Genomic DNA, 26761 nt, shown 5'->3' with positions numbered 1-26761 from the left:
AGGGCAAGTTTGCTAGAGACCTGTGTTATTTCTCTTTCTTCACCACTGTTACTGGATATGGCTCCAAAAAAGTTCTGGTAGGCCAGTGCTGATGCTTGTCCTAGGGTTCTGTTTCTTTTGAGAAAAGCATTATAGAGCATTATTTAAAAATGTGAGCTTTAGAGCTATACAGTTCATGACCTTAGTTGGGAATGGAGATTCTGTGTTAAAGTACCAGCACATGATATATGTTCAATATATATTAGCTGTTGTTATTTCTATAATATTATTTACATTGTTCTATATTAGTATTATATTATCTCTGTTTCTTTGTTAATGCTGTCTTCTGGGACCTACTTCAGAGCCTAATGCACTGTAGGCACTCAGTAAATGTCTGTTGAATGAAAAATGTGAGGACTTGAAGCAGAGCCTTTCTTTTCTAGATACATCTGATGTACCTACTATCCACCTAATATAGTAAGAGTTACTATTTACCAAGCATCTGCTATTTTCTAGACACTTAATAAATATTTATATATTTTTTTATTTGTCCTTTACAGAAATCCTACTTGAGTGGTGAAAAAATTGTAAGACTTAGAAAAATCAAGTAATTTTTACATCATTGTACAGGTAGTAAGCACTAGAGTTGGAATTTGAACTGAGTTCTCTCTTACTCCAAAGCCAAATTTGGCCTCTGTTTTATGACCCTTAAGGACAAAAGAAGACCTTAATTCAGTTAACATAGTGTTAGTTAGAATTTTGACAACACGAAACACACAAAATAAGTGTCAGATAGACACACTTCTACACAAAAACTATGGTGATAATATAATGTATTTATAAGTAAATATTAATATACATATAAACTTTATTGTGAAATAAATGCTCATAACATTTAAAATTTTTAAGACCTATCATAGACTTTGTATTTTATAAATTTAAAAACTATTATTTTATTATTGACTATATATTTGGTAGTTAGATTTCTTAGTGTTGAACTGGTAAATAGAGTATATTTATTTATCTTATGCTGTATTTTTTGTTTAGGTCACCACGACTATTGATTAGATATTTAATGATCTATGTTTGAATTAACATTTCACAAATGAACTGGTAGCTACCAATATTTTGTAAAGATGAATTTTTTTCTGACCATCTGTTAAAATAAGAAAAAAAAAGTCCCATGATTGTTTGGGAAAATGAACTTTTGGTAATATTAATTAGACAACTTTACATTCATAGTCCTTCTTTAAAAATTTAAATTAAATAAAATTAAGGAAACAAGGCTTAAAAGAAATCTTTAAAGAGTAGCTTGTGGACTTCTGATAAACAACAGTTAATAGGAGCTATTATTTCTCAAAGACAAACACACATATATATTGTTTTATGGAAAGATTATGTATTAGATCATATAGATCATAATTCAGAGTTATTTACCCTAAACATAAAACCTAATATCAAATAAAGTGGGTTGCTTATGTAAAGAATATTAAAGTGAATAATTTTCCTGCAAGAAATACTGAATTTTTGTAAATGTGTGGCCATGTGCACTTTAATAATTCCAGAATGCCCGAATGAAATGCAGGTAAAAGATATTTCTGCTCAACATTTTTATCACTTAAAAACATTCTACCCATTAAAGTTGTCAACAGATTGTACCTTTGAGAGGAAATAGCATTTTTAAATTTTATTCATACATCACCTACAATCCCAGGCACTGTCTTGTACCCATTAAGTGCTTGGGGAACAATGGCCTCTTCCCTCACCGGTTTCCAGGGAATTATGTGTGCAGAGGGCAAAACAAAGCAGAGGGGAACAACTTGGTGATAACCAGCTGGAGCCTTGGCCCAAAGTTCCGTTGTAATAATTCTTATTTTGAGTTCCAGATTATCTGATTCTTCTGTATTTTAGAGTTAGGAGTCAAAGCAGACGACTGGCTTTATTATCACTCTAAATTCCTTAAATCTGGTGTTTTAATAGTCTAATTGTTGGAAAAGTTTGTGCAAAGATGAGGAGAGGCAGGTTCATCAGGAGTCCAGCAGCCAGCGCAAAGCAAGGGGGTGTTTGCCCAAATACCGGTTTATTTAAATACCTCCAGCTAAGGCCCCCAAATCTGAAAGTGTAATGCTCTTGACTTTTACTTTGTTCAGTCCACCCTGATGTTTTCCTCCGATAAAGTTCGGTTTGTCTTTGGGACTGTGAGGAGTGCATTTGGGTAGCGTGGGGTCAAGGGCAGGGAGAAAGTGATTCTCTAGGTCAAGCAGTGCTTCCTCTTTTAATTTGCAACAGTTTTAGTTTTGTCTACATTGTCTACTGTTTCTCTACAAATTGCTTGATTTTTTAGAACAGCTTTATTGAGACAATTTACATATCAGAGTCTGCCATTTAAAGTATACAATTCAGTGGTTTTTAGTATATTTTCAGAGTTGTATAATCACAAAGGTGCATACATTATATGATCCATTAATATGAAATGTTCAAAATAGTCCAGTCTATTGAGACAGAAAGCCAATTGATGGTTTCCTAGGGCTGGGGGTCACTGCTGATGGGTATAAATAAGGTTTCTTTTGGGGATAATGATTGTTAGTTTTTAATCAGGAGAATCTTAACCTTTTATTAGATAAAGCCCTATAGGTAATCGCAAAGCTGTCATGTACTTTGGATATAGAATACAGTAGATGAGTGAAAGATCAATCTTTTTTAGGTCAACCTTTATAGTTTGTTTGCTCATTATATCACAGTGATTTCCATTAGGTCAGAATAAATACTGTAGAGCCTGTGATTAGCAGAGGTGCATCTCCCATGAGCTTGTCCATCCTACTCATTGCAGTTTAATTACAATTCTGAATCTTGAAAAGAAAATTCTTCAGAGTAGAGTTACAATGAACAGTTTCTCTATATTTTATTTTTGCAAGGATTAAGAAAATACTGCAAAATGATGAAAGTAATTGCCTGGATAATATTAAGTGCTTACTATATATCATGGATTTAATATGCATGATTTTATTGATTCCTTATTAAAATCTTGTGAGGTAGGAACTACCACTATCCTCAATTGCAGACTAAGAAAATGATTCCAGAGGTTGATTTCTCCTAAGATCAGACAGTCAGAGGCAAAGCTAACATTCAGACCATGTGTGCCTGAGATCTAAGAACATCTTATTCATCACTGTGCTGTGTCATTTATCCCTGAGAGTATATCAGGTACGAGGACCTAAAAACATGAATGTTAGAATGCTTCTAATTCTAACTGGAAGACTTTGCTTTAATTATATCATTTCATAACTTTTTAAAAATTCTGAAACCTAATATTTAATCATCTGACCCTCTTGACCAAACTTTGAATTCTCTCATTCTGTTAATTCAATTATATTTTATTTGAGACTTGAAGATACTTCAACCTTGACATATCCATTGTTTTCCTTTCTGTCATTCCCATTTTTCTCTTTATTTCCTTGCCTAATCAATTCATCACTTAAAGTACTCACCTCTGGGTATATTTGGTTCTTTACCTCTTTATCTTATCCTTTGTCTAGTTTGATAAAATGCCAACCATGATGAGATCTCTCTGATGGTTTGCAATCTCCACTCTTATACCCAACCTGCTGAATGGAGGACATTACAAAATAATTTAAATTTGAAATATTATACATTTGTGGTCTCTAACCTCAATGGGACTTTAATAATGTTCTGAAATTATTCTGTTTGTCAACTAGAACTTTCTCTAGTATTCTCTGTATCTACTCCAGTCCTCTCCTTTGTTTAATTCTCCAAATACTCCACCTCACATAATACTCATTTATCTCTTACTTCCCTAAGAAAATGGGAAGTATAATAGCAGAAATGCCTCAAACACCTATTATCCCATGTATGAACATCGTTGAATTCCACAAACATTGTTATTTTTGTCCTTCCGTGGAAGATTTCCTTCCCCCACAAATGGCTACTGCCTTCACCTGTATTACATTTATTTTTTGCAAGAATCTTCACATCATCAGTTGCTCTTACCATCCTAGCTTCCAAATCTCCTTTTCAATGTAACTCACTCCTGTCAACATTTAGCATATTGATGTCTCTCTTGTTTTCAAGAATTTTTTTATACCACACATACTTTTAAATATATCTCTTTTTTGGCTTTCTCTTATTGTTCCACTTAACATCTTAAGAGTTGTCTGATTTTAGTATCTCTGATTCCTCACCTCACTATCACTCATTTATTCATTGTCATGGTCTCCATTAATCTAATAAAAATGCCTTCATAAGAGTAATCATTGTTTTTCTCTGTTATCTGTTGCCATACACATATACACAAATACACTTCTTTAAAAATTTGTGGCTAGAACAAACATTTATTTAGTTACAATTGAGCAATTTGTTCTGGGCTCAGCTGGACAATTTTGTTGGTTCTTGCCTGAGGCCAATCATGTGCATGCACACATCTGCTAACTCAACTGGGAATAGTGATAAAGTTGGCCTCACTCACATGTCCAGTGGCTGGGGGAATGTTCTAAGAGTACAAATCTCAGTGGGCAAGTGCTTAACAAAGCTTTGCTGAAGTCCCACTGGCCAAGCAAAACACATAATCAATCCCCTTGTTAATGCAGTAGAGTATTAGACAAGATGTGGATGCCAGGAGACATGATTCTTTAGGGACAGTTTATGTAGCAATCTGTCAGTCCATTGGCAGCATGATTAACAACCCATGTAAATGAAAACTATAATCGTCAACTGATTGTGGACCTCTGCATAATGCTATAATGTAATAAAACTCCCCACAAGTTTTATTCCATTATGGTATTATGCAGAGGTCCACAATCACATGTTCTGTGACGGAACTGGTATAGACAGTGTTCCTTGGGTACAGTTTTCTTTGACCCAGAGATCTGTGAATTAATACAAGTTAAAAATTTCTCCTGCACACTTAGTATACCATGTAAAGCAGGGACAGAATCATCACAATAAACATTCTCATTCAAAAAAGGGAGGAATGAAAGGCACATAGCTTTTACTGATGCATAAAATTCTGAAATTTGTGATGTTAGGTATATCACATCTGGGACCAAGGAATGTTTCTCAATTAGGACTCAGAGTTCTGATTCCTGGGAATGGTTTACAAATTTGTTGTTCTGCTTGTCTCTTTGTTCTATTCTCTGAACTCTTAGGTCTGAGAGGTACTTTGATTTCCATGAGAAATAGACCTGAGCAACTATCTCAGACTTTTTCCTGTATTAGTCTGCTCCTGCTGCCATAACAAAATATCACAGACTAGGTGACTTAACAATAGAAATTTATTTTTTCACAGTTCTGGAGGCTAGAAGTCCAAGATTAAGGTTTTGTCAGGGTTGATTTCTATGGAGAATTCTGTGCCCATGTGGTGAGGGAGAGAGCTCTGGTATCTCTTCCTCTTACAATAACACTAGAGTTATTGGACCCCACCCTTAGGACATCATTTCACTTTAATTATCTCCTTAAGGCTTTGTCTCCAAATATAGTCACTTTGGAGATTAGGACTTCAACACATGAACTTGGGGGGTGTGGGGGGTAAGGATACAACTCAGTCTGTGACACTACCATAATAATTTGCATGCTCAGACACTTCTTTGCATTTTGTGTTCTCTCTCTTTTTTTTTTTTGTTCAAAATGTTACAATTCCCATAAGAACTCTAGGGTTTCATATTACCTTGATTGCTTTAACCCCATGGCTCAAAAGCCACAGTCAAATTCTTTTTTTTTTTTTCCTTTAACATCATTTCCTTTTAATTAGGTAATTTTTAAAAATAAACATTGTTTTAGAACAGTTTGAAACTTACAGAAAAATTTGGACAATAATACAGAGATCTCATACATACTCTGGACCCAATTTTTTTTCTTCTATTTTATTATCCTACATTAGTGTTATACACGTTATAATTCATGAACCAATATTGATACATTATTACTAACTAAAGTCTATACTTAATCCAATTTCCTTAGACTTTTTTATTGAGATGAAATTCACATAACATAATATTAACTATTTGAAAGTGAACAACTCAACGGCCTTTAGTACACTCACGATTTTGTACAATTATCATCTCTATCTAATTCCAGAACATCTCACCACTCCAAAATAAAATCATTAAGGATTAATCACTATTAAATCTCTCTGGCCTAGCAACCACAATCAACTTTCTATTTCTATGGGTTTACCTATTCTGGTTTTTTTTTTTTTTTTTGTATAAATGAAGTTATGTGATCTGTTTCTGGCATCTGTTACTTAGCATAACTTTTTGAAGTTCATCTACACTTTGCTATGTTTTAGTACTTCATTTCTTTTTATGGCTGAATAATATTCCATTGTATGTATGTCCCACAATTTGTTTATCTCTCTATTGATGGGCCTTTGAGTTGTTTCTACCTTTGTCTATTGGATGATATGAACCTTTGTGTACAAGGTTTTGTTAGAATAGCTTTGTTTTTCAATTCTTTTATGTATATGCTTAGGGGTAGAATTGTTTTATCATATGGTAATTCTGTTTTATTTATTGAGGAACTTCCAAACTGTTTTTCATAGCTCAACCATTTTATTCCTGAATTGTAAGAGTTCTTTATGTATTTTGGATACTAGACTCTAATCAGGTATATTATTTGCAAACATTTCTTCCATAACGTAGATTGTCTTTCACTTTTTTGATAATGTTTCTTAATGTCCAAAACTTTTTAATTTTTATGTTCAGTTTATCCTTTTTGTTGTTCTTGTTGCTTATGCTTTTGTTGTTATATCTAAGAATTCATTGTAAAATCTCATGTCACAAAGATTTACCTCTAGGTTTTCTTCTATGAGTTTTATGATTGTATCACTCATAGTTAAGTCCTAGATACAATTTGCCTATAGGAGACATGTATATCCTTGGGATCAAAGGTAAGATAATGGTGAATTAAAAATGATTACCCTTCTCCTTTATACCTTTATACCTTCTCCCATTAACAAGCAGAGCCTATTCCAATATTTAAACAGACTGGATTTGTGACTTGTTTTGAACAACAGATATATCAGAGGAAATATACAATTTCTAAGCAAAATCTCAAGAGTCCTTGAAACTTCTGCTTTCAATCTCTTGCTGCCATAAATTTCCCATGTAAAGAAACCTTATCTATTTTTTTGAGGACAAATGACCAAGTAGAGAGAAAAGACCAAGCTACGACCAGCACAAACCACAAGACTTGTGAGTGAGGATATCCTGAACTTCCTATCCTAGTCAAGCTACCAGATGACCACATTAGTGTGAGGTCACATTAGTTACCCCAGACAACACCAGAAACCACCTAACTGAGCCAGCTTACTTACATTGGTGCAATATAAGCAAATAAAATAGTGATTGTTTTTAGCAACTAAGTTCGAGTGGTTTATTATGTAGCAGTGACCGATGCATCACTGAATATAACACTGAGGTATACAAGCACATGTGTATACATATCACAAGTTAAAATAAGTGAATAAAAGGAAAATTCCACTTGTATAGTGTTAGAATGAAACTGTTGATCACTTTCAAAGGAATAGGAAAATTCCTATTCCTTTTTTTTTTTTTTTTTGCTCACTTGACTCTCAACAAGATTTTTTTCTACCTTGGTAGCTTATTCCTTCCATTCTTTATGGCAGACCATTATTTCCTCTGGCCATATTGGAAATACTGGTATTCCTCAGGCATGTCCTCTTCTCACTCGACTATCCCTCCCTCCCTCTCCCTCTCCGTCTTCCTTTCTCTCTCTCTCTCTCTCTCTCTCTCTCTCTCTCTCTCTCTCTCCTACAAGATTATAAGACCTTGGAAGTTAGAGTCTATATATAATATCCAGTAATCATAGTACCTACCAGATTGTAGTACATTATAGGCATTAAATACTTTTGAATGAATGGATTCAGGGATAATTTTCCAAATTATGTTAGATTTTACATGAGGCTGCTTTTTAAAACATGGGAAGGATGTACTGATTCTTAGAAATTTTTAAATTTGACATGTCATTTGACAAATAATTGCTTATATTTTCAAGGTTGCTATAGAAAACCCCAAATCAACTGTGAATTCAAAACTATGAGTGTTCTTTACAGTTGAAAGTAGGTTACAGTTGTGGGAAATAGTATTCAGAATTTGTAGGCCATATCTATAAATAATTTACAATTAAAAGGAGAGTCCCAACATAAATGTATTTTTTTCTTATTTTTTTAGAGTAGAAAACATAAGGTTTTATATATACTTAATTTGTCTCAAAAATTTAAATGGTGTTAAGTATCTAAAATATTGGGTAATAATTTCCAAAACAAATATGGACTTAAAAAACCAGTATCATTAGAATGTTATATGTATCAAGCGGGAGTTTATAGGCAAGCTGTTTAGAGTAAATAGGATGTTTTACCTCCCCTATAATGTAATTTTTAAAAGTATGTTCGATTTGACATTTTTAGTCCCCCACTCCATTTTTGTTTCTCTTTGCTCTTTGAAGAGGCAGAAATCAGAAATGCATAGAATGTTGTGGTCAGTTGGATAAAAGTGTTTATGTTATAAATTATAATCAATGACTCTAAGTGTTTATGACAATAGGTAAAATTCTCAACTTAATTATAACAGGAATTTTATTTAAAATAATTTAAAGCGACTTTAGGAAATTTAAAAAATGTGTATAAATATTTCACATGGTCAATTAAAAAATGTAAAACTCAAATTTTTCAGATATTGTAGGCCTTCCCTATATTAACCATTTAAGTAAGTATACGGGTTATTTGAACACCAGGTACATGAAATTTTGCATTCTCACATCAGTTCAAAGACTGATTAAATAATTGTCCTTTATTGCTTTGTCACTTCTACAAAAATGTTGCTAGGGTAAGATCTTGATATTTTATCCTAAAATATTTCTCTATACCAAATTTAACTTTTTTCTAAAAATTTAAGTAACCCGTTTTTATTAGTATAAAATACATAATTTTTTATTACACTATAAGGAAGATCAAACAAAATATTATTTAGGCATTACTCACTTATAGAGGATTTTTAAATTTTTGGATAATTATGTCACAGTTCATTGAAAAGTCTCTTAACCAGTTTCCCCTTGACTTTCTTGTGATACTTCAACTATAGTTGGCTTCTTAAAACTATCTCATAAATCAGCCTAATTTTAGGTGTCTGCACTATTCAGGACTCTGAGTTACCAGTTTCCAAAACCAAGGGATAATGTTTCTCTGATTATTAATTCATTTAGAATCTATTAAGATACTTATTGAATATTTGTTCTCTTCTCTGCTTGTATATCTTTTGCCCATTTTCTTTCAGGTTTATTTGTATTTTCTTATTGACTTATAGGAACAAATTATTGTCTTTAGTTTGTTATACATATTTTTAACATTTGTAATCTGACTTGTAATTTGACTTTTAATTTGACTTGTCTTTTTACTTTATGATATCTTTTAGTTAAAAAAGTCCTTAATTTTAATGTACTTAAATTTACCATTTTCCCTTTATTTTAAGTGTTTTGCATCTTTCTTATTTAAGGAATCTTTGTATACTGCAATGTCATATAAAATATTCCCTTTTCCTGTTAAATTTTAATTTTTTTTCACTTGAGATTTAATTGTTTAATGGTGTGAAATTGTTTCTATGTGGATTACACATTCATTTGTAAAAATATAGAAATTATTTTTCTCAACATCATTTTTTTTTGCAAAATCATTTTTTCTTAGAAATCAACTATACTGTATGTATCATAATAATTGCAATCTATTTGTTGCTCCTTCATTTCATTGGTTATTTTTACCTCTGTATTATAATACTTCATTTTATAAATTTGTATGCTTCATAATATGTTTTGATATCTGATATGGTAATTCCCACTTTGCTTTTATATATTTCTTTGGCTATTCTTGGTGCATATAAGTTTTAGAATAAGCTTGTCATGTTACATGCAAAAACCCTTTAGGATTTCAAACAATTTCATTCATTATTTTTTATTACGTAGATGAATTTGGTCTTTTTGGGAGGGTTTTTTTTTTTTTTTTTTTTTAAATTGGATCTATTACACTCTCAACACAAGAAAATTCCAGCAGTATACCAAAGACCAAAACCTGTTTAAAGGAGAGGACTACGTAGGAGGTTATGGGGAAGATGGGCAAATAGAAGAAAATTTAATGTTAAATTATTGGTTCTCTAACGTACTGTCATGAGTCACATAATATTTCAGTCAGTGACAGATTATGTATAGGCTGGTGGTTACTTACAATTATAATGGAACTGAGGGCCTCTACTTTTGCCTAAGTAAGCTTATATTTGAATTTGTGCACCTTAGAATATTTTCACTCATTGATGAATCTGCCTTTGTTTTTCCTCACCCACCTGTTTGTGTCTATGTGAGATTCTGCTAATGACATAGGCTCTGTTTTGTTTTTTTCTTCTATAATCATAACTTCTATTATTAGACAGCACGTTCGTCTTAGGTACATCTCCAATGTGGTTAGACAATTCTCACAGTAATGACTAGAAAGCAACCTTTCAGCCATGTGTTCTGGTTTTGGGGGTTGGAAAGCAATAATACTGGCCTATCTCACCACAGGCAGCCCTTCTGTTATTTACTTTGATCACCTGCCTATTGTCACATACTGGGAATTCCACATGAGCTCTGCAGAGAAGTCTTTCACCTCCCCTCAAATTTCCACAGAAACTTTGGTATTATATGGGAATTGAAGAGAAGTAATGATATATACCCAATATAACATCTTGAATTGAAGATTATCTATAAAACCCATTCATTCTGACTATATATTCTTTGTGTTTTTTGTTAATTTATGCCCCTTACAGCCCATAGTTCTTTTAGAATATGTCTGTAGATCATGATTTCTACCGAGGAGATTGTAGTGCAAAAGAAGGATGAGCCTATAGAAAACTAAATATTTGTGAACTCACATGTAATTTTGTGTTTTCCACTCTTTTGTTATATATTAAAATTAAATGGATATTATATACTCTGATTGCGTGGAAAGTTATTTGGGAATATGTGGCATTTGACCTGGTCCTTTATGAAGGGATAAGAGTGGAGTATTTACAAGTTTATCAGTGAGTTCAAGTATAAGTTTACTGTTGTTTTCTGAAATGTTTAAAATTGATTTTTATTGAGATCTTTTATTTTAACAGTTTGAAACTTCTTTTGAAGAATGGTGAGAACCTTTTATGCTTCTTTTTAATATGCAAATTTTGATTATTATTCTTCTATAGATGAGTTTTATTTCAAAAGGAACAGGAAATTGAAAGCATAATTTTTAATATGATATATTAAAATGTAATTTTTAAAATATAAGAATTAGGACATTACTGAAAATGGCAGAATAGGAATCTTCAGGGCTCTGTCCCACTACAAAACAACTATATAGTTGTTTTGGCAAAAATTGGTGAACATCAACTTTTGATGAAATCTGGAATTAGTCAAAAACTTCCAATAACCATGGGAAAAGTTAATGAAGAGTCTGCATTCAGAGAGCACTGTGGTGTTTTAAGTTGCCTACTTGGCATCCTCTATCTCCCAGATCCCTGGAGGCCACGAAGAGAGCAGCCTGAACTTCTGGTGAGATTGCTACTGCCAGAGGGAAAAATATGGACCTTATACTCAAAGAATTGTGGTTCAGTGTTTTGATTTGTCTGATGACTCCCTGAAGGACCTGCACAAAGGTTTGTCTGTGTTTTGCCTGACTTGGAGCAATCGCAGAGCTTGAGCTCCTTCCAGGGAATGTTGACCGAAAGCATTTAAACGTATGCCACCACTGTATGAAGTTATTGATAATAGTTGGGACAAGCCGTTGACATACCAAAATGTCTGAGAATGAAGAGTTTGAGAAAAAGTTACATGAGGGAATAAGACTTTCAAAACTTTCACATATATTGGAGCATCAAGAAGTCCACACATGTGACCAGTGCTGGACACATGCTCAGGAAAGACCCAAGAAGACACTAATCTTTTACCTGTGGCTGACCTTTAGGATCTGCACAGGCAAGAACTGAAGATAAGAGGCAGAGGTGTAAACAGACTGGATAAGCAGGCTGTTTTTTCCTTTATTTTTGCTCCAGGTATTTAAGGTAACAGGTAAAATAGAAGCTCACCAATAAGCTAATGAAACATTTACTTTAGTGGCCACACATGACCAAGAACACAGATATTACAAAAAATATTTAGAAGGATCATTAAACAAATAACAACCATCCACAACAAACAGCAACAATAAACTCAATAGAGGGCAGGTAATTCATTTCCATTTCACATGAAAACATTCAAAATGTCCAGTTTTCTGCAAAAATTATGAGGCAGCCAAAGAAAAAAGGATGTTTGTTTCATGAACAAAGAAAAAAGGGAAAAAAAGAAACTGTCTCTGAGAAAGCCCAGACATTGGACTTATTATACAAAGACTTTAAATCAACTGTCTTAAATATCTTCAAAGAGATAAAAGAAACTGTGAACAAAGAGCTAGACAAAGTCAAGAGCCTAACATCTCAACAAATTATAGAATATCATAAAGAGATAGGAAATATAAAAAAGAGCAAAATGGGAATTCTGGAGCTGAAAAGTGCATTATTGAAATTAAAAATAGAGATATTCATTAACAGTTTTGAGCAGGCAGAGAAAAGAATCAGTAATTTGAATATAACTTAATTAAGATTATTCAGGCTGAAGAGCAGAAAAAGAATGAATAAAAATAAACGGAACCTAATAGACCCCAGGGACACCGCCAAAAGTACGGGTATATCCATAATGGGAGTCCAAGAGTGACAGGAGAGGGATAAAGGGGGAAAAAGAATATTTGAAGAAACATTGGCTGAAAACTTTTCAAATTTGGTGAAAGACATGAATCTACACTTCCACTATACTCAATGAACTCCAAGCTGGGTAAATTCACAGATCAACACTAAAACATATTTTAAGCACATTGTTGAAAGCCTGGGACAAAGATAGTGCTATCCAAGAGCAGAGTGTTTCTGTGAAACTTTCACAAACTGAAATGGCATAAAATGAAGAAGCAATTATCATTAATTTATATGAAAAAATTTTGAGCATTCCAGGCCCCCAAAAATCATACCAAATATGTTTAATTATGTTTAGTTTTATGCTAAGTGTAACACTCTTACAAGCTCTCCTAGGTTTTTCTGATACCTTAGGGCACATCTTGCTGATGGTTGTACAAAATAAATCGAGATAAAGCACAGATGCTTACAGGCCTAGTTCAAAGTGATGACAGCTTGATGCTGAGATGCTGAGTGTAGTCCTCAGAGAGGGAGCTCGGAGGTGCCACTCACTGTGTGGGGTGTTTGTTTCCTCTACAACGGCTGCAGAACAAATACTGCTGAATGCTACTTTTGCTTTTTGCCTTTTTTCTTAAAAGCAAAAATCTACTTTGGATTTCTTTTAATTAGTGAAAGCAGGTACTAATTTAGGTCTTTTGTAAAAGCAGAATGGCATAATGCGAACTTTCGAAAATCAGGTTATAGCTGCATATCGAAAGCAAGAGAGAAGTGACTCATCACATACAAGGGATCCTCAATAAAATTAACAGTTACTTTCTCATAAGAAATTATAGAGACCAGAAGGCAGTGAATTGACATATTTAAATTGCTTGAAAAAAAAGCCATCAAGAATTCTAGTCCTGCAAAAGTGTTCTTCAGAAATAAAGGAGAAATGAAGAGATGTCCAGATAAACAAACACTGAGGGTCTTCATCTCTAGCAGACCTATCCTATCAGATATCCTAAAAGGAGTCCTTCAGACAGAATTGAAAAGACACTAGCCAGTAACTTGAAGCCTTATAAAGAAATAACAGACAGCAGTAAGATAGCTACAGAGGTAAATACAAAAGTCAGTGTAATTGCATTATTATTTTGAATCTCTTATTTTCTTATATAATTAAAAATATAAATGGATAAAACCATAATTATAAACCTATGTTAAATAGCAACACAATATGTAAATGTATAATTTGTGAAAATTACAAAGGGAGCAGAACTGTAAAAGAACAGAATTTTTTAATAGTATTGAAACTACAATGATTTAATTCAAGCCTAATTTTTATGAAGTTCAGATGTTAATTGTAATCTCCAGGAAGCTACTTAGAAAAATTTTAAAAACAACACAAACAAAAAACCGAGAAATCCAATCAGAAGGAAACCAAAACAATACTCTAGGAGGAAAATCCTAACCATAAAAGAAGGCAGTTATGGAGAAATTAAAGAATGAAAAAGGTATAAGTAACATAGATGGCAACAAAATTGCAGAATTAAGTCCTTTCTTATTAGTAATTACTTTTCATGAAAATGGATTAAACTCTCATATTAGAGAGTAGTAGAATGGATGAAAATAAATAATCCAACTATAAGAGACTTGCTTGAGATCCAAAGATACAAGAAGGTTGAAAATGAGAGGAAGAAAAATATATTCTATGAAAATAGTAACCAAAATAGAGCTGGAGTGGCTATAATAATATCACATATACTTTAAGTGAAAACATTTTACAAGAAACAGAATACTTAATAGCTTGATAAAAAAAAAGTCTCTTCATCAAGAAGATATAAATATTATAAAGATATACATCTAAAAACATAATCTCAAAATACATGAAATATAAACTGACAGAATTGAAGGGAGAAATAGTTCTATGATGAGTGAGAATTCATTACCCTCACTTTTAATAATTGATATAAGAACTAAAAAAAAAAATGAATAAAGAAATGGACTTGACCAACACTAAACCTAACTGACTTATATAATACACCATACCAGATAGCGTATACCATATTCTTTGCATCTATGGCCATGCTACCCTGAACAAGCCCAATCCTGACTGATCTTGGAAGCTAACCAGGGTCAGGCCTGATTAGTACTTGGATGGGAGATCGCCTAGGAAGACCAGGTACTATAGGCATAAAAAATTAAAAAATAAAGGATTATAAACTGATAAGGTCCTTGCAATCTGTGAGGTCAACCAAGGTTTGCTGCGCCTAAAAAAAAAAAAAATTAAAGAAAAAAAGAAAACACATTCTTTTCATGTTCACATTGGACATTACTAGGCTAGATCATATATTAAACCACAAAACAAATCTCAATAAAGTTAAAATGACTGAAATCATACAAAGTATTTTCTGTGCCCCAATAGAAGAAAACCTAGAGAATTCATATATATGTGGAAATTAAACAACACACTAAAAAAAATCTAATGAGTCAAAGCTGAGTCACAGGAGAAGTTAGAAACTACTTTGAGATTAATGAGAAATGAAAACACAGTGTACCAAAACTTATAGGATACAGCAAAACAGTGCTCAGAGGGAAATTTATTGCTATAAATGCTTACATTAAAAAAGATCCCAAATCTAGCAACTTAACACTATACCTTACAGACCAAGAAAAGAGTGCATGTGCTAAAGCTAGCAAGAGAGAGGAAATAATGATTAGAGCAGAGATAAATGAAATAGGGAGTGAAAAATTAGTATCAGTGAAAACAAAAGTTGTTTCTTTGAAAAGGTCAAATTCACAAATGTTTAGCTAGATTTACCAAGAACAAAAAGGGAAAAATCACTAAAATCATAGAAAATTAGGACGTTTCTACAGACTTTACAGAAATAAAGATGTTTATAATACTATGAACGATTGAAAGTACTATGAATAAAAAATTAGATAACCAAGATGAAGTGGACAAATTCCTAGAAACACATGAACTGGCAAAACTGACTCAGGAAGAAATAAAAAATCTAAACAGATCTAACAAGAGATTGAATGAGTAAACAAAATCTCCCAACAAAGAAAATCCCAGGACCAGGTGGCTTAACCAGTGAATTCTAAACATTGAAAGAATAATTAATAACAATGCTTCTCAAACTCTGTGAGGTGGGTATTACCCTGGTACTAATGTCAGATAAAAAGCGCACAAGAAAAAAAAATATAGATCAATAATTTTATGGCTATAGATACAGAAATTCTCAACAAAATAGTAGCAACCTGAATTCAGCAACATATTAATGGAATTATATATCATGGCTAAGTGAGATTTATCCCAGGAATGGAATGGCAGTTCAAAATACAAAATACAAAAATCAATGTAATACATCACAGTAATAAAATGAAAGGGGGTACACCTTTGTGAACATCTCAATTGATGTGGGAAGCAGATTGCAAATTCCAACACCTTTTTATGTTGAAAACATTCAAAAAACTAAGATTGGAAGGGTACTTTCAGAATATGATAAAGGATATTTATGAAAATCCTTTGACTGACATTATACTTAGTGGTGAAGACTGAAAGTTTTTAATTTAAGATAAGGAACAAGACAAGGATGCTCACCTTAATTCAACATTTGACCCCCTATACATTGCTGGTGGGACTGCAAAATGGTTCCGCTGCTGTGAAAAAATATTTCGATGGTTCCTCAGCTAGTTAAACCTAGAATTACCACGTGATGTAGCATTCCACTCCAAGGTATATGCACAAAAGGTTTCAAAACATGTGTTCAAACAAAAGCTTTTATACAACTGTTCATATCATAAGTATTCACAGTAGCCAAATTGGGGAAACAATCTCAAATCCTTACATGGACTATTTGATAAGAAAATTGTGGTATATCTATACAATGGAATGTTATTTAACCATAAAAAGCGATGTAGTTCTGATACATGCTATAACATGGGTAAACTCTTAAACCATTAGGTTAAGTAAAAGAAGCCAGACACAAAAGGTCATTTATTGTATGATTCCATTTACATGAAATATCCTTACTAGGTAAGTCTATATAGATGGGGAGGAAATTGGTGGTTGTGAGGGGTTAGTGGGAGAAGGAAAGGGTAGAGCTTGCTTAATAAATAGAGGGTGTTCTTTTGAGGTGATGAAGATGTTTTGGAGCCAGATGGAGATAAGGATTGCACAGCATTGAATGTACTAAATTCCACGAAAGTTTACACTTCCAAATGGTTAATTGTATGTTTTATGACTTGCCTCAATTAAAAAATATATATGTATGAATTAAAACAGAATTCTGCCCATCTAAAAATTAACTGAATTTTGGAATACAAGACATGAAAATCAGTTCAATTACGTATAATAACGTACTATATCATGTAATTGGTGTTGTAAGACAGTGGAGAGAGCATTATTGAATATTAGATGCTGGTATAATTGCTTTTCTACTTTTAAAAGCAAACAAGAAAAAAGTGTTACCTTATTCAACAGGACCATTTAAAAAGAAATTTTAAAAGGAAGGAAGAAAATATAATGAATATGTCCCTGACTTCAAAATAGACTTTCCTTAGTAAATTATAGAATGACAATGAGATGATATGCAGCCATCAGAAATAGTAAATGCTAGCAAATATACAGAAAACAATGGCATGTAACTAAAGCAGCATGGAAAATTTTGACTCTAATTTCATGAAAATTGAGATATCACTAGAATGTTATATTCTATGATATGTCCGAAAAGAGTAATTAATGTAGATTATTTTTTATTTGATGATGATTGTGTATAGCTTTCTTTAATTTGTAGTACTTCTTTAATAAGCAAAAAATAATAATAAATATGAAACTCTCTGCTTTGTTGTTGATACTGATTTTCTTCAAACTATTATCAGAGAAAAAATGCTTTTGCTTAAATACAACAAAACCTAGTCTAGGATCCAAGAATTAGGAAAAATGTTGATAATGAGAAATAATTTGTTATTAAACATATAGAACTTTAGCTACAAGATTCTTTAGAAAAGAAATAACATTTTAATTTGGACATTTTTCTAAAACCTTATTAAATTCAAATCTGAAAGTATTTTTGCTTCTTGTAATTTATATCGATTCCTCAGAAATGGCTAAATTGAAATTAGAGAAATGGCTCATTTAAATTATTTTCAATAAAGTTCCTTTTTCTGATAGCAGCATTCTCTAGGAAAGACCAATTTCATTAAAAAAAATACTGATATCCTCTCAAAAATTTTCAGATCATTTGTAACAAATTTTAAATTGTTATTTACTATGAAGTATAAAGCCCATTATATGTTAGAATTTTGCTGTATTAATCTCCAGTCAGTTGAGTTAGCATGTACAGTAAGTTTCACCACAAACATTTAATATCCAGTGTAAAAACATCACCTAAAATTTGTTTTATTAGCTTCAAGTACAGGCCTTCTATAGTAATTGGTTGCTTCTCTCCCATTACATAGGAGCAGCACTTCTACAAAAGACGTGAAAGATTGGAGTATCGCTACACCAGAAAAAGAGGTCAAACCTGAAGAAGAGAGAGGTAAAGTTGTACTTCATACTTAGATAAGTGTAATTATATTTAAAATCTCGTTTATTTTTTATTTAATATATTTCTGATTTTCACAGTAATTATGTTTGTTTTATAATTCTTATGAGTGTCTAATAGTGGAAAGAGATTTTTATATCATTTGATTAAATATTCAATAAATATTTAACGACTATTATGTACTATATGCTTGTCTAGGTCCTGAGTGTATAATGATCTCTGCCCACCTCTCAAGAAGCTAATCGTAATTTAGTACTGTACAGTAGAACTTTGTGTGATAATCAAAGTGTTTTATAGCTTCACTTTCTAATAGAATAGCTATCTGCCACATACAGTTGTTGAGTAATTGAAATGTGGCTAGTGAGACAGAGGAATTTAATTTTTAATCTAACTTCAACTAACATTTAAATGTAAATAATTATATATGGTTGATGGCTACCATATTGGACATTACAGTTCTGTTATATATATAAAGGCTAATATTCTTGTCATAATTTATGAAATGTAAAATAGTGTGTATACTGAAATAAGATTTGTGTTAAAATTCTTCAGTGTATTTGAATATATATTTTTTAAATTCTAAGATAAAATTGACTTTATCTCCACGTTGATTCTCAGAAAGCACCATCAGTAATATGAAAACGGCAATTTAGAGTCTCATGTTATTTTCAAACCACGAGATGCCTATATAACAGGATAGTAACTATACCTTTGCTTATTTTCCCAATTCCAGTATTTGTTGATTTCCCATATACCCTGCTTTGGCCCCTTTGTCCTGTAGCACACATCTGTAAGAAGGCTGGCCAGTAAGAGTCTAGAGCAAGGCACATCAGCACATTGGGGCACAAACATTAAACTCATTACCATATTTTATCCGAACAAAGATATTTTGTCCATTTTGTTGAGCTTGTCATTTTCTGTACAGTGAAGTCAGGGATCTGGTCTTGTACTTATATGTTGTCAATTCTTGATATTATATTAAATACCTCCTCTTGAATATTTTTAAGCACCTTCCTTTAGTGAAAGGTAACTAAAAACTCAGGACTTTTAAAAAGTAAGAATATTTTATAATTCAAAGTTGTCATTCATAGCAAGGTTCTGTTTTTACTCTTCCTTTTTTACTCTTTATGTCTACAGTGAAGATGAAATCTCATTCATTACTTCTTAATTTTTTACATGATAACCGGGAAGTTAACAGTTGCAATAACAGTTACATTAACTACAATTAAAATAAACTACATTTATTATAAACAGGTACATTTGAATCTGAAAACTAATTGAGATGATATTCTAGAAAAAAATTGAGGAATGTTAAAGACAATGAATTGGAGGTCCCCCAAGTTATACATACAGCATTTATTTTAGAATGCTGTAGTAGAAACAATATAACGGACATCTTATAGAAACAGAATGGACACCTTTGGACACATACATATCTGATCAGAAGTGCTTTAATGTAAGTAGCATTAACTTCAGCATGTTTCAGCCTGAACCCTTGCTATAGAAACTGAATGGATCATAAGTGGGCTGAGGAACCCCCTGTTTAATGTGTGTATTGTCAAAAACAGACAATTAAGAATATGAAGTTTCCAGGATTTGAAAAAAAAAAAAAAAAGATAATAGACCAAATAAACAGAGACCAAATAAAGATCCAGAAAAAGATAATTTTATGCATTACGGTAGAGAAACATGTTTCTCAAGAATTCTTTTCAGGCATAATGCTGAACTAATTTTCTTTGGCAAGTCCACAGGTTAGAAGTAGAAACTGTGTAACTGATGAGCTTACACTTATAACCATTATGTAATGCTATCTTCTAGGAGAAAATTAGAAAACAAAGTTCTATTGGTTATCTTTCTTCTTGATCCAGTTTTACTGTTTTTTTTTTTTTTTCCTCAGCTCAATGCTTTGGGGCCTTTGCCTTTCTTGAGAGTGTGTTTGCTTATGTCTTCTCGTTATGTCACATTTTGACAAAAGTCACTGTTTATAAGTATAAATGTTACCAGAGTGGGACCCATATCCTCCTCCTTTACTGATCTATTTACAGGGAGAGAACATATTACCTAGAACATAACAGGCTCTCTACACATTTTTTTCATAAATAGATGAGTGAATAGCCATGTTAATCATTTCGTTAACATTAAACCATATCATTCCAGAGCTGTAAACCAAGAATCACAAATATTTCTCATTAAAGAAATTAATTTGCGTTGTAACTGAATAAATAGAATTGGAAACAACAATGAATTCTTGGTAAGGCTAACTAGAGATGTTATTATCTGATAAGATGAAGACTATTAAGTGTTTTGTTTCTAGGAACCATCTGAGGATTTTCAGTATTTATCTCATATAATAATTATGATTTATTTTTCTCATAGAATAAGAGAAAACAGAAGCATAATTTAAAAATGCAGCTGTGAATACAACATGTGTTTTTCCTTCAGATAAAATGTTATGCATGAAGATATCGGTTGAGATTTATTTATTCTAATTATTTTATAAAATGTTCATTTAAAAAATCTGTCTTTTGACAGTTATAATCAATGTTATGATTGTATTATAATAAAACAGTCCTTAAAGGGCTAATTTGTTTTTCTAAAATTCTTATTATATACATATCAATGTTAAAAATAGTCGTATAACTAGTACCCATGTTACAAGCACCCAGTTTCTAGGCTGATTCATTAACAAATGAGAATGCATATTTCTTTTTTAAGGTGAAAAGTGTTCAGAATTAAAGCAGGAAATGGAAACATTGCTATCAGAGGCCATTCATCTCATTAAAAGTCTAGAAACTGACCGTGCAGAAGCCGAAGAAGCTTTAAAAGAACAACAATCAAGAAGAAAACAGATAAATGGAAAAATTGATTCTTGGTCAATCTGGAGACTTCAAGAAATCCCATTTGCTGTGCAGAAAGGTAATAATAAGGATTTTTTTTATATACTGCCATTTACTTTATTAGAGAGTCATGGATAATTGATGGCAACTCTGAATAAATATTCAGCTCTGTTTTAGTGACCACATTAATTTGCATCCAAACTAGCACACTTTTGATAGATCCTATTAATGATAATGCTTAACTGGAAGGATGCATTGAGCAAACCTGGACCTGTAGTTATTTGTGTTTGTTGGAAACTCCATAGGATTTATGGTACCCAAGGGACATATGAACGTTTGGTACATATTTCATGTAATGACTACAGTATTTGAGTACTAGAAATTTAGAAATTTAACATGATAGCCAGTTGATGTTATTGGCCACATCTTTAAATATAGGAAAACAAAAGAGTTCTAAGTGATATTTTAGGAAGTACATGCATCTGCTTTTGAGAATTCAGTAGTAAAATAGTGGTTGCTTCTAGCAGGCAATAAAACTTGAGATATTTCCAAGAGTCATGCACGTAACAAATGTTTATAAAAGAAATGCTGTCTTTTAGAGTACAGATTGAGAAAACTGTGGTAAAGTATTAAACAATCTAAAGGCATTAGACGTTTTATTCTCCAAAACTATTCCTACCTATCAAACGTGCCTGAGTACGTGATTCTGCCTGAGGCTGGAAGTTGTTTTTGTTGTCATAAGGTAAAAGTCTTAATTCAGGATTCATGTAACCTATCTCATATAATCTATCATTTAAGAGAGACAAAAGGCTGCTATTTTTATTACTCTGGGATAACAGCCATTAATTCACATTATGTTTCAAACTGAACCTATACATACACCTTTGTTGTAATGTTATAAGTTTTCTAAAATTGTAGTCCCAAAGTAGAGTGTACATAGTTCAGGTAGTTGCAAAAAATATTAGAATTTTTATTTAGATGTTTGAATTTTTTTGTAATTTTCTTGATTATCCGAGTTTTAGTTTCATTTTTATCGTGCCTAACAGAATAGTTATCCAGTGGTTCCTCAATTCTGTTATTTGAATAAAATAAATTACATATAGATTTAATGACTGTTTTCTCCTTTTAAAGTAATACTGAGCTCACAGCTTGAACTCTCCATTTGTTCACTTCATCTGGAGAAGAACTCAAGAAGTAGGAAATGGGCCAAGAGCCTAGACTATGAATAAATTTAATCCAGACTTTGTCTATGCTCTTTTTCACCCTTTCACTTAAAGAGTTAACTGTAAAAATTATCCAAAAAGCAATCTAAGCTCAGGTAAGAGTAGATATTTTTCTACCCAAAGGAATATATTTTATCTCAGATAAAGTTTCAAGATAAGGAGTTGCTCAATATCAAATATCATAAAACACACAAATATCCAGATTCAACAAATATGGATCAGTAGAAACAGGCAAGAGAATCTTACTCAAAACATTTTCAGAGGTTGGATTACACATGAGATTGTAAAATAAATATGTTTAATATGTATGTTTCAAGAAATAAAAAGGAAAGTAAAAATGAAAATAAGGACTAAGAGACTGTTTTTAAAAGAAAGTAAAATTGTAAAAAAGGCTAGAAATGAAAAATATATTACTCGAAATTGATAACTCAGTAGTTGGTTAAATGGTTTATTAGAAAAATAAATAACTTTGTTTTAAAAACAAAGAGTGGTTATATATACCCAGTAAATACATTGGTTGTAATAAATATTTGTACTAAATGTACTAAAACAACTAATTTATAAAACATATTTTTAACCCCTTCAATGATAAATGCAGAAGGCAATGTTTTAAAATGCAATAATAAAATAATTTATTTTAGATTTAGTAAAATTCACAAATAAGTAATTTCTGAAATAAAAAAAATTTCATATTTCTCTATTATCAAAGATTTCCTTGTAGAACTTTTTTTAATTTTAATTTTTCAATTAGAGTGACGTTCACTATTATTTCATATTAGCAGTGTATAGCATAGTGGTTAGATATTCATATAATTTACAAAGTTATCTCCCTGGTTAGTCTAGCACCCATCTGGCACTATAAATAGTTATTACAACATTATCGACTATATTTACTACGCTGTATTTCACATCTCTATGGCTACGTTGTAACTACCAATTTGTATTTCTTAATACCCTCACCATTTTCATCCAGCTTCCCCCCAAAACCTCCCTCTAATCTGGCAATCACCAGTAGATTCTCTATATCTATGAATCTGTTTTCATTGTTTATTTTGTTTTTCAGATTCCACATATAAGTGAAATGATATATTTGTTTTTTTCTGACTTATTTTACTTAACATAATACCCTCTAGGTCCATCCATGCCATTGCAGATTTTATTTGTTTATGGCCAAGTAATATTCCATTGTATATGCATCACTTCTTTATCCAATCATCTATTGATGGGCATTTAAGTTGCTTCCATATCTTGACTATTGTAAATAATGCTGCAGCAAACATAGGTGTGCATATATCTTTTCAAATTAGTGTTTTATTTTTCTTCAGATAGTTATCCAGAAGTATAATTGCTGGGTCATAATGTAGTTCTGTGTTCAAAAGGGATATCAACCTATAATTTTTATTTATTTTTTTTAAAGTCTTTGGTTTTGGAATTAGGGTAATGGTAGCCTCATAAAATGAGCTTGGGAACCTTCTCTTTTCTTGATTTTTTGGAATAGTTTGAGATGAATAGGTGTTAATTATTCTTTGAATGTTTGGTAAAATTTACCTGCAAAGCCATCTGGTCCAAGACTTTTGTTTTTTGGGAGTTTTTAGATTACTGATTTGATTTGTTAGTAGTAATTGGAAGATGCAGATTTTCTAGTTCTTGTTGATTCAGTCTTAGAAGATTTTATGTCTCTAGAAATTTATCCATTTCTTCCAAATTGTCCAATTTGTTGGCATACTATTGTATTTAGTATTTTCTTATAATCCTTTGTATTTCTGTGGAATTAGTTGTCACTTCTCTCTTTTCATTTCTTATTCTATTTATTTGGATTCTCTCCTTTTCTTGATAAGTCTGTTTAAAAGATTATCAATTTTGTATATGTTATTAAAGAACCAGCTTTTGGTTTTATTGATCATTTGTATTGTTTTTCTAGACTCTATTTCATTTTTTTCCTCTCTGGTCTTAATATTTTCTTCCTTACACTCACTTTGGGCTATATTTTCTTTTTTTTTTTTTTTAAATTCCTTTAAGTGTAAGGTTAGATTAAATGAAATTTTTCTTGTTTCTTGAGGTAGGCCTGTATTGCTATGAATTTGCCTCTTAGGACAGCTTTTGCTGTGTGCCATAGATTTTGAGTCATTTTGTTTTCATTTTCATTTGTCTGAAGGTATCTTTTGATTTCTTCCTTGATCCCATTGTTAACCCATTTATTGTTTAGCATGTTATTTAGTTTCTACGTGTTTGTCTATTTTTAGTTTTTTTTCTTGTAATTGATTTCTTGTTTCATAACATGGTGGTTAGAGAGGACACTTGATTATGATTTCAGTCTTCTTAAATTTTACTTAGACTTGTTTTGTGGCCTAACGTGCGGCCTATCTTGGAAAATGTTCCATATGCATTTGAGAAGAGTATATATTCTACTGCTTTGGGGTGAAATGCTCTAAAAATATCAATTAAATCCATCTGGTCTAGTGTGTCATTTGAGGCCACTGTTTCCTTGCTGATTTTCTGCCTGGAAGATCTGTCCATTGGTGTCAATGGGGGTGTTAAAGCCCCCTACTATGACTGTAATACTGTTGATCTCTCCCTTTATATCAGCCATTATCTGCTTTATTTATTTATTTATTTATTTAGTTAGTTAGTTAGTTAGTTAGTTAGTTTTCCAGTCTATTTCCTCTACTATAAATACTGCTACCCCAGCTTTTTTTTTTTCATTTCCATTTGCATGAAATTTCTTTTTCCATTTCTTTACTTTCAGTTTATGTCTTTTGAGCTGAAGTGGATCTCTTGTAGACAGTATATATATATAGGCCTTGTTTTCTTATCCATTCACCTTCCCTGTGTCTTTTGATTGGAGCATTTAATTCATTTACATTTAAAGTGATTATTGATAGGTACATAGTTATTGCCATTTTATTATTCATATTTACAATTTTTTCTCCTTTCTTTTTCTTAAAAAAGTCCCTTTAACATTTCTTGGAATACTGATTTGCTGGTCATGAATTCCTTTAGCTTTTTCCTTTCTGGGAAGCTCTTTATCTCATCTTTCATTTTAATTGATAGCTTTGCTGTGTAAAGTAGCCTTGGTTATAGGCTTTCACTTTTGATTACTTTGAATGTTTCATGCTAACCTTTTTCGACCTGCAAAGTTTCTGTCGAGAAATCATCTAACAATTAGTCTTATGGGACCTCCCGAGTAAGTAACTAGCTGCCTTTCTTGGGCTGCTTTTAGGATTCTCTCTTTGTCTTTACCCTTTGACATTTTAATTATGATATGTCTTGATGTGGCTCTGTTTGGATTCATCTTGTTTGGAACTCTGTGCTTCCTAGACTTGTACATGCATTTCCTTCACCAGGCTAAGGAAGTTTTCAATCATCATTTCTTCAAATAGGTTCTTAATCCCGTGCTCTCTTTTGTCTCCTTCTGGTATCCCTGTGATGTGAATATTGTTAGGCTTGATGCTGTTTCAGAGGTCCCTTAATCTTTCCTCATTTTTTAAAATTTTTTTCTTTTTGCTGTTTTGATTGGGTGTTTTCTCCAACCTAATCTTCCAAATCACTGTTTTGATCCTCTGCTTCATCTAGTCTGTTGATTCCTTCTAGAGTATTCTTCATTTCAGTTATTGTATTTTTCATTCCTTACTGTTTTTTTTTTTTATGGTTACAATGTTCTTTTTTATGATTACTATCTCTTCGTTGAGTTCTCCCTGAGATCATCTATTCTTCCCCTCAGTTCATTGAGCATGCTTGTAACGAGTATTTCAAAGTCTGTATCTGGTAGATTGCTTGCCTCTATTACATTGAGTTCTTTTTCTGGAGTTTTTTTACTGTTCTTTGATTTGAGACATGATTTTTTGTTTTCTCATTTTGGCTGTCTCTCTATGTTCATTTCTGTGTATTAGGTAAATTTACTATGTCTACCAGTCTTGCTTGGCTGGGTGGCCTTATGTAGTAGTAGGTCCCCTCTGTGGCCCAGTGGTGCAGTCATCTTTTCTACCTGCATCAGGAGCTCCAGGAGTGTCCCTTGTGTGGGTTTTATGTGCTCTCCTGTGGTAATCCTTTATTAATGTTAGTGTATCAGTGAGTAGGATTGACTCTCAGGCTGACTGGCTTTGAGGATTTGCCGCACTCACGGCATATGAGTTACTGGTGCAGGGGTTGACTCCACAGAGTGAGATTTACCCCAGTAGGCTTATATGCCAGTTGACCTGTTGACATCACCCTTTGGGTATGCTACTTGTAGGCTAATCAGGTGGTACTTTGTTGTGGTCTGATGCTGGCCTCTGGGTGAGTTGATTCTGGGGCTCCTTGGCTGGGGTTCCCGTGCAAGCCAAGGTCAGCCACTGCATTAGACTGGCCTGGGCTACCTGGTAGGAGCTACAAAGCTATCTGAGGTTGGTCACTGCCTGTGCCGGGCCTGGAGGCACATGAGAGAGGCTGCGCTGTGAACTGAA

At 32.4% G+C, this 26761-nt stretch overlaps 1 protein-coding gene and 1 pseudogene across 1 annotated transcript in view; both read left to right on the top strand.

Moving 5' to 3' along the window:
* The window catches only part of CCDC178 (coiled-coil domain containing 178), a 310727-nt gene that overhangs the window by 18504 nt on the left and 265462 nt on the right, over positions 1 to 26761 (top strand). The window contains exons 6-8 of the mRNA XM_036229026.1: positions 11136 to 11158; positions 18174 to 18253; positions 20975 to 21175. Coding sequence (XP_036084919.1) covers positions 11136 to 11158; positions 18174 to 18253; positions 20975 to 21175 — 304 coding nt within the window. The remainder of the gene's footprint in view (positions 1 to 11135; positions 11159 to 18173; positions 18254 to 20974; positions 21176 to 26761) is intronic.
* On the top strand, positions 14783 to 14901 carry LOC118610463 (annotated as a pseudogene).

The sequence above is a fragment of the Rousettus aegyptiacus genome, unplaced genomic scaffold (genome assembly GCF_014176215.1).
Source record: "Rousettus aegyptiacus isolate mRouAeg1 unplaced genomic scaffold, mRouAeg1.p scaffold_m13_p_12, whole genome shotgun sequence".
Lineage (NCBI taxonomy): Eukaryota > Metazoa > Chordata > Mammalia > Chiroptera > Pteropodidae > Rousettus > Rousettus aegyptiacus.
Note: the sequence above shows the minus strand (reverse complement) of the source record. Positions and strands in the feature narration are given on the sequence as shown.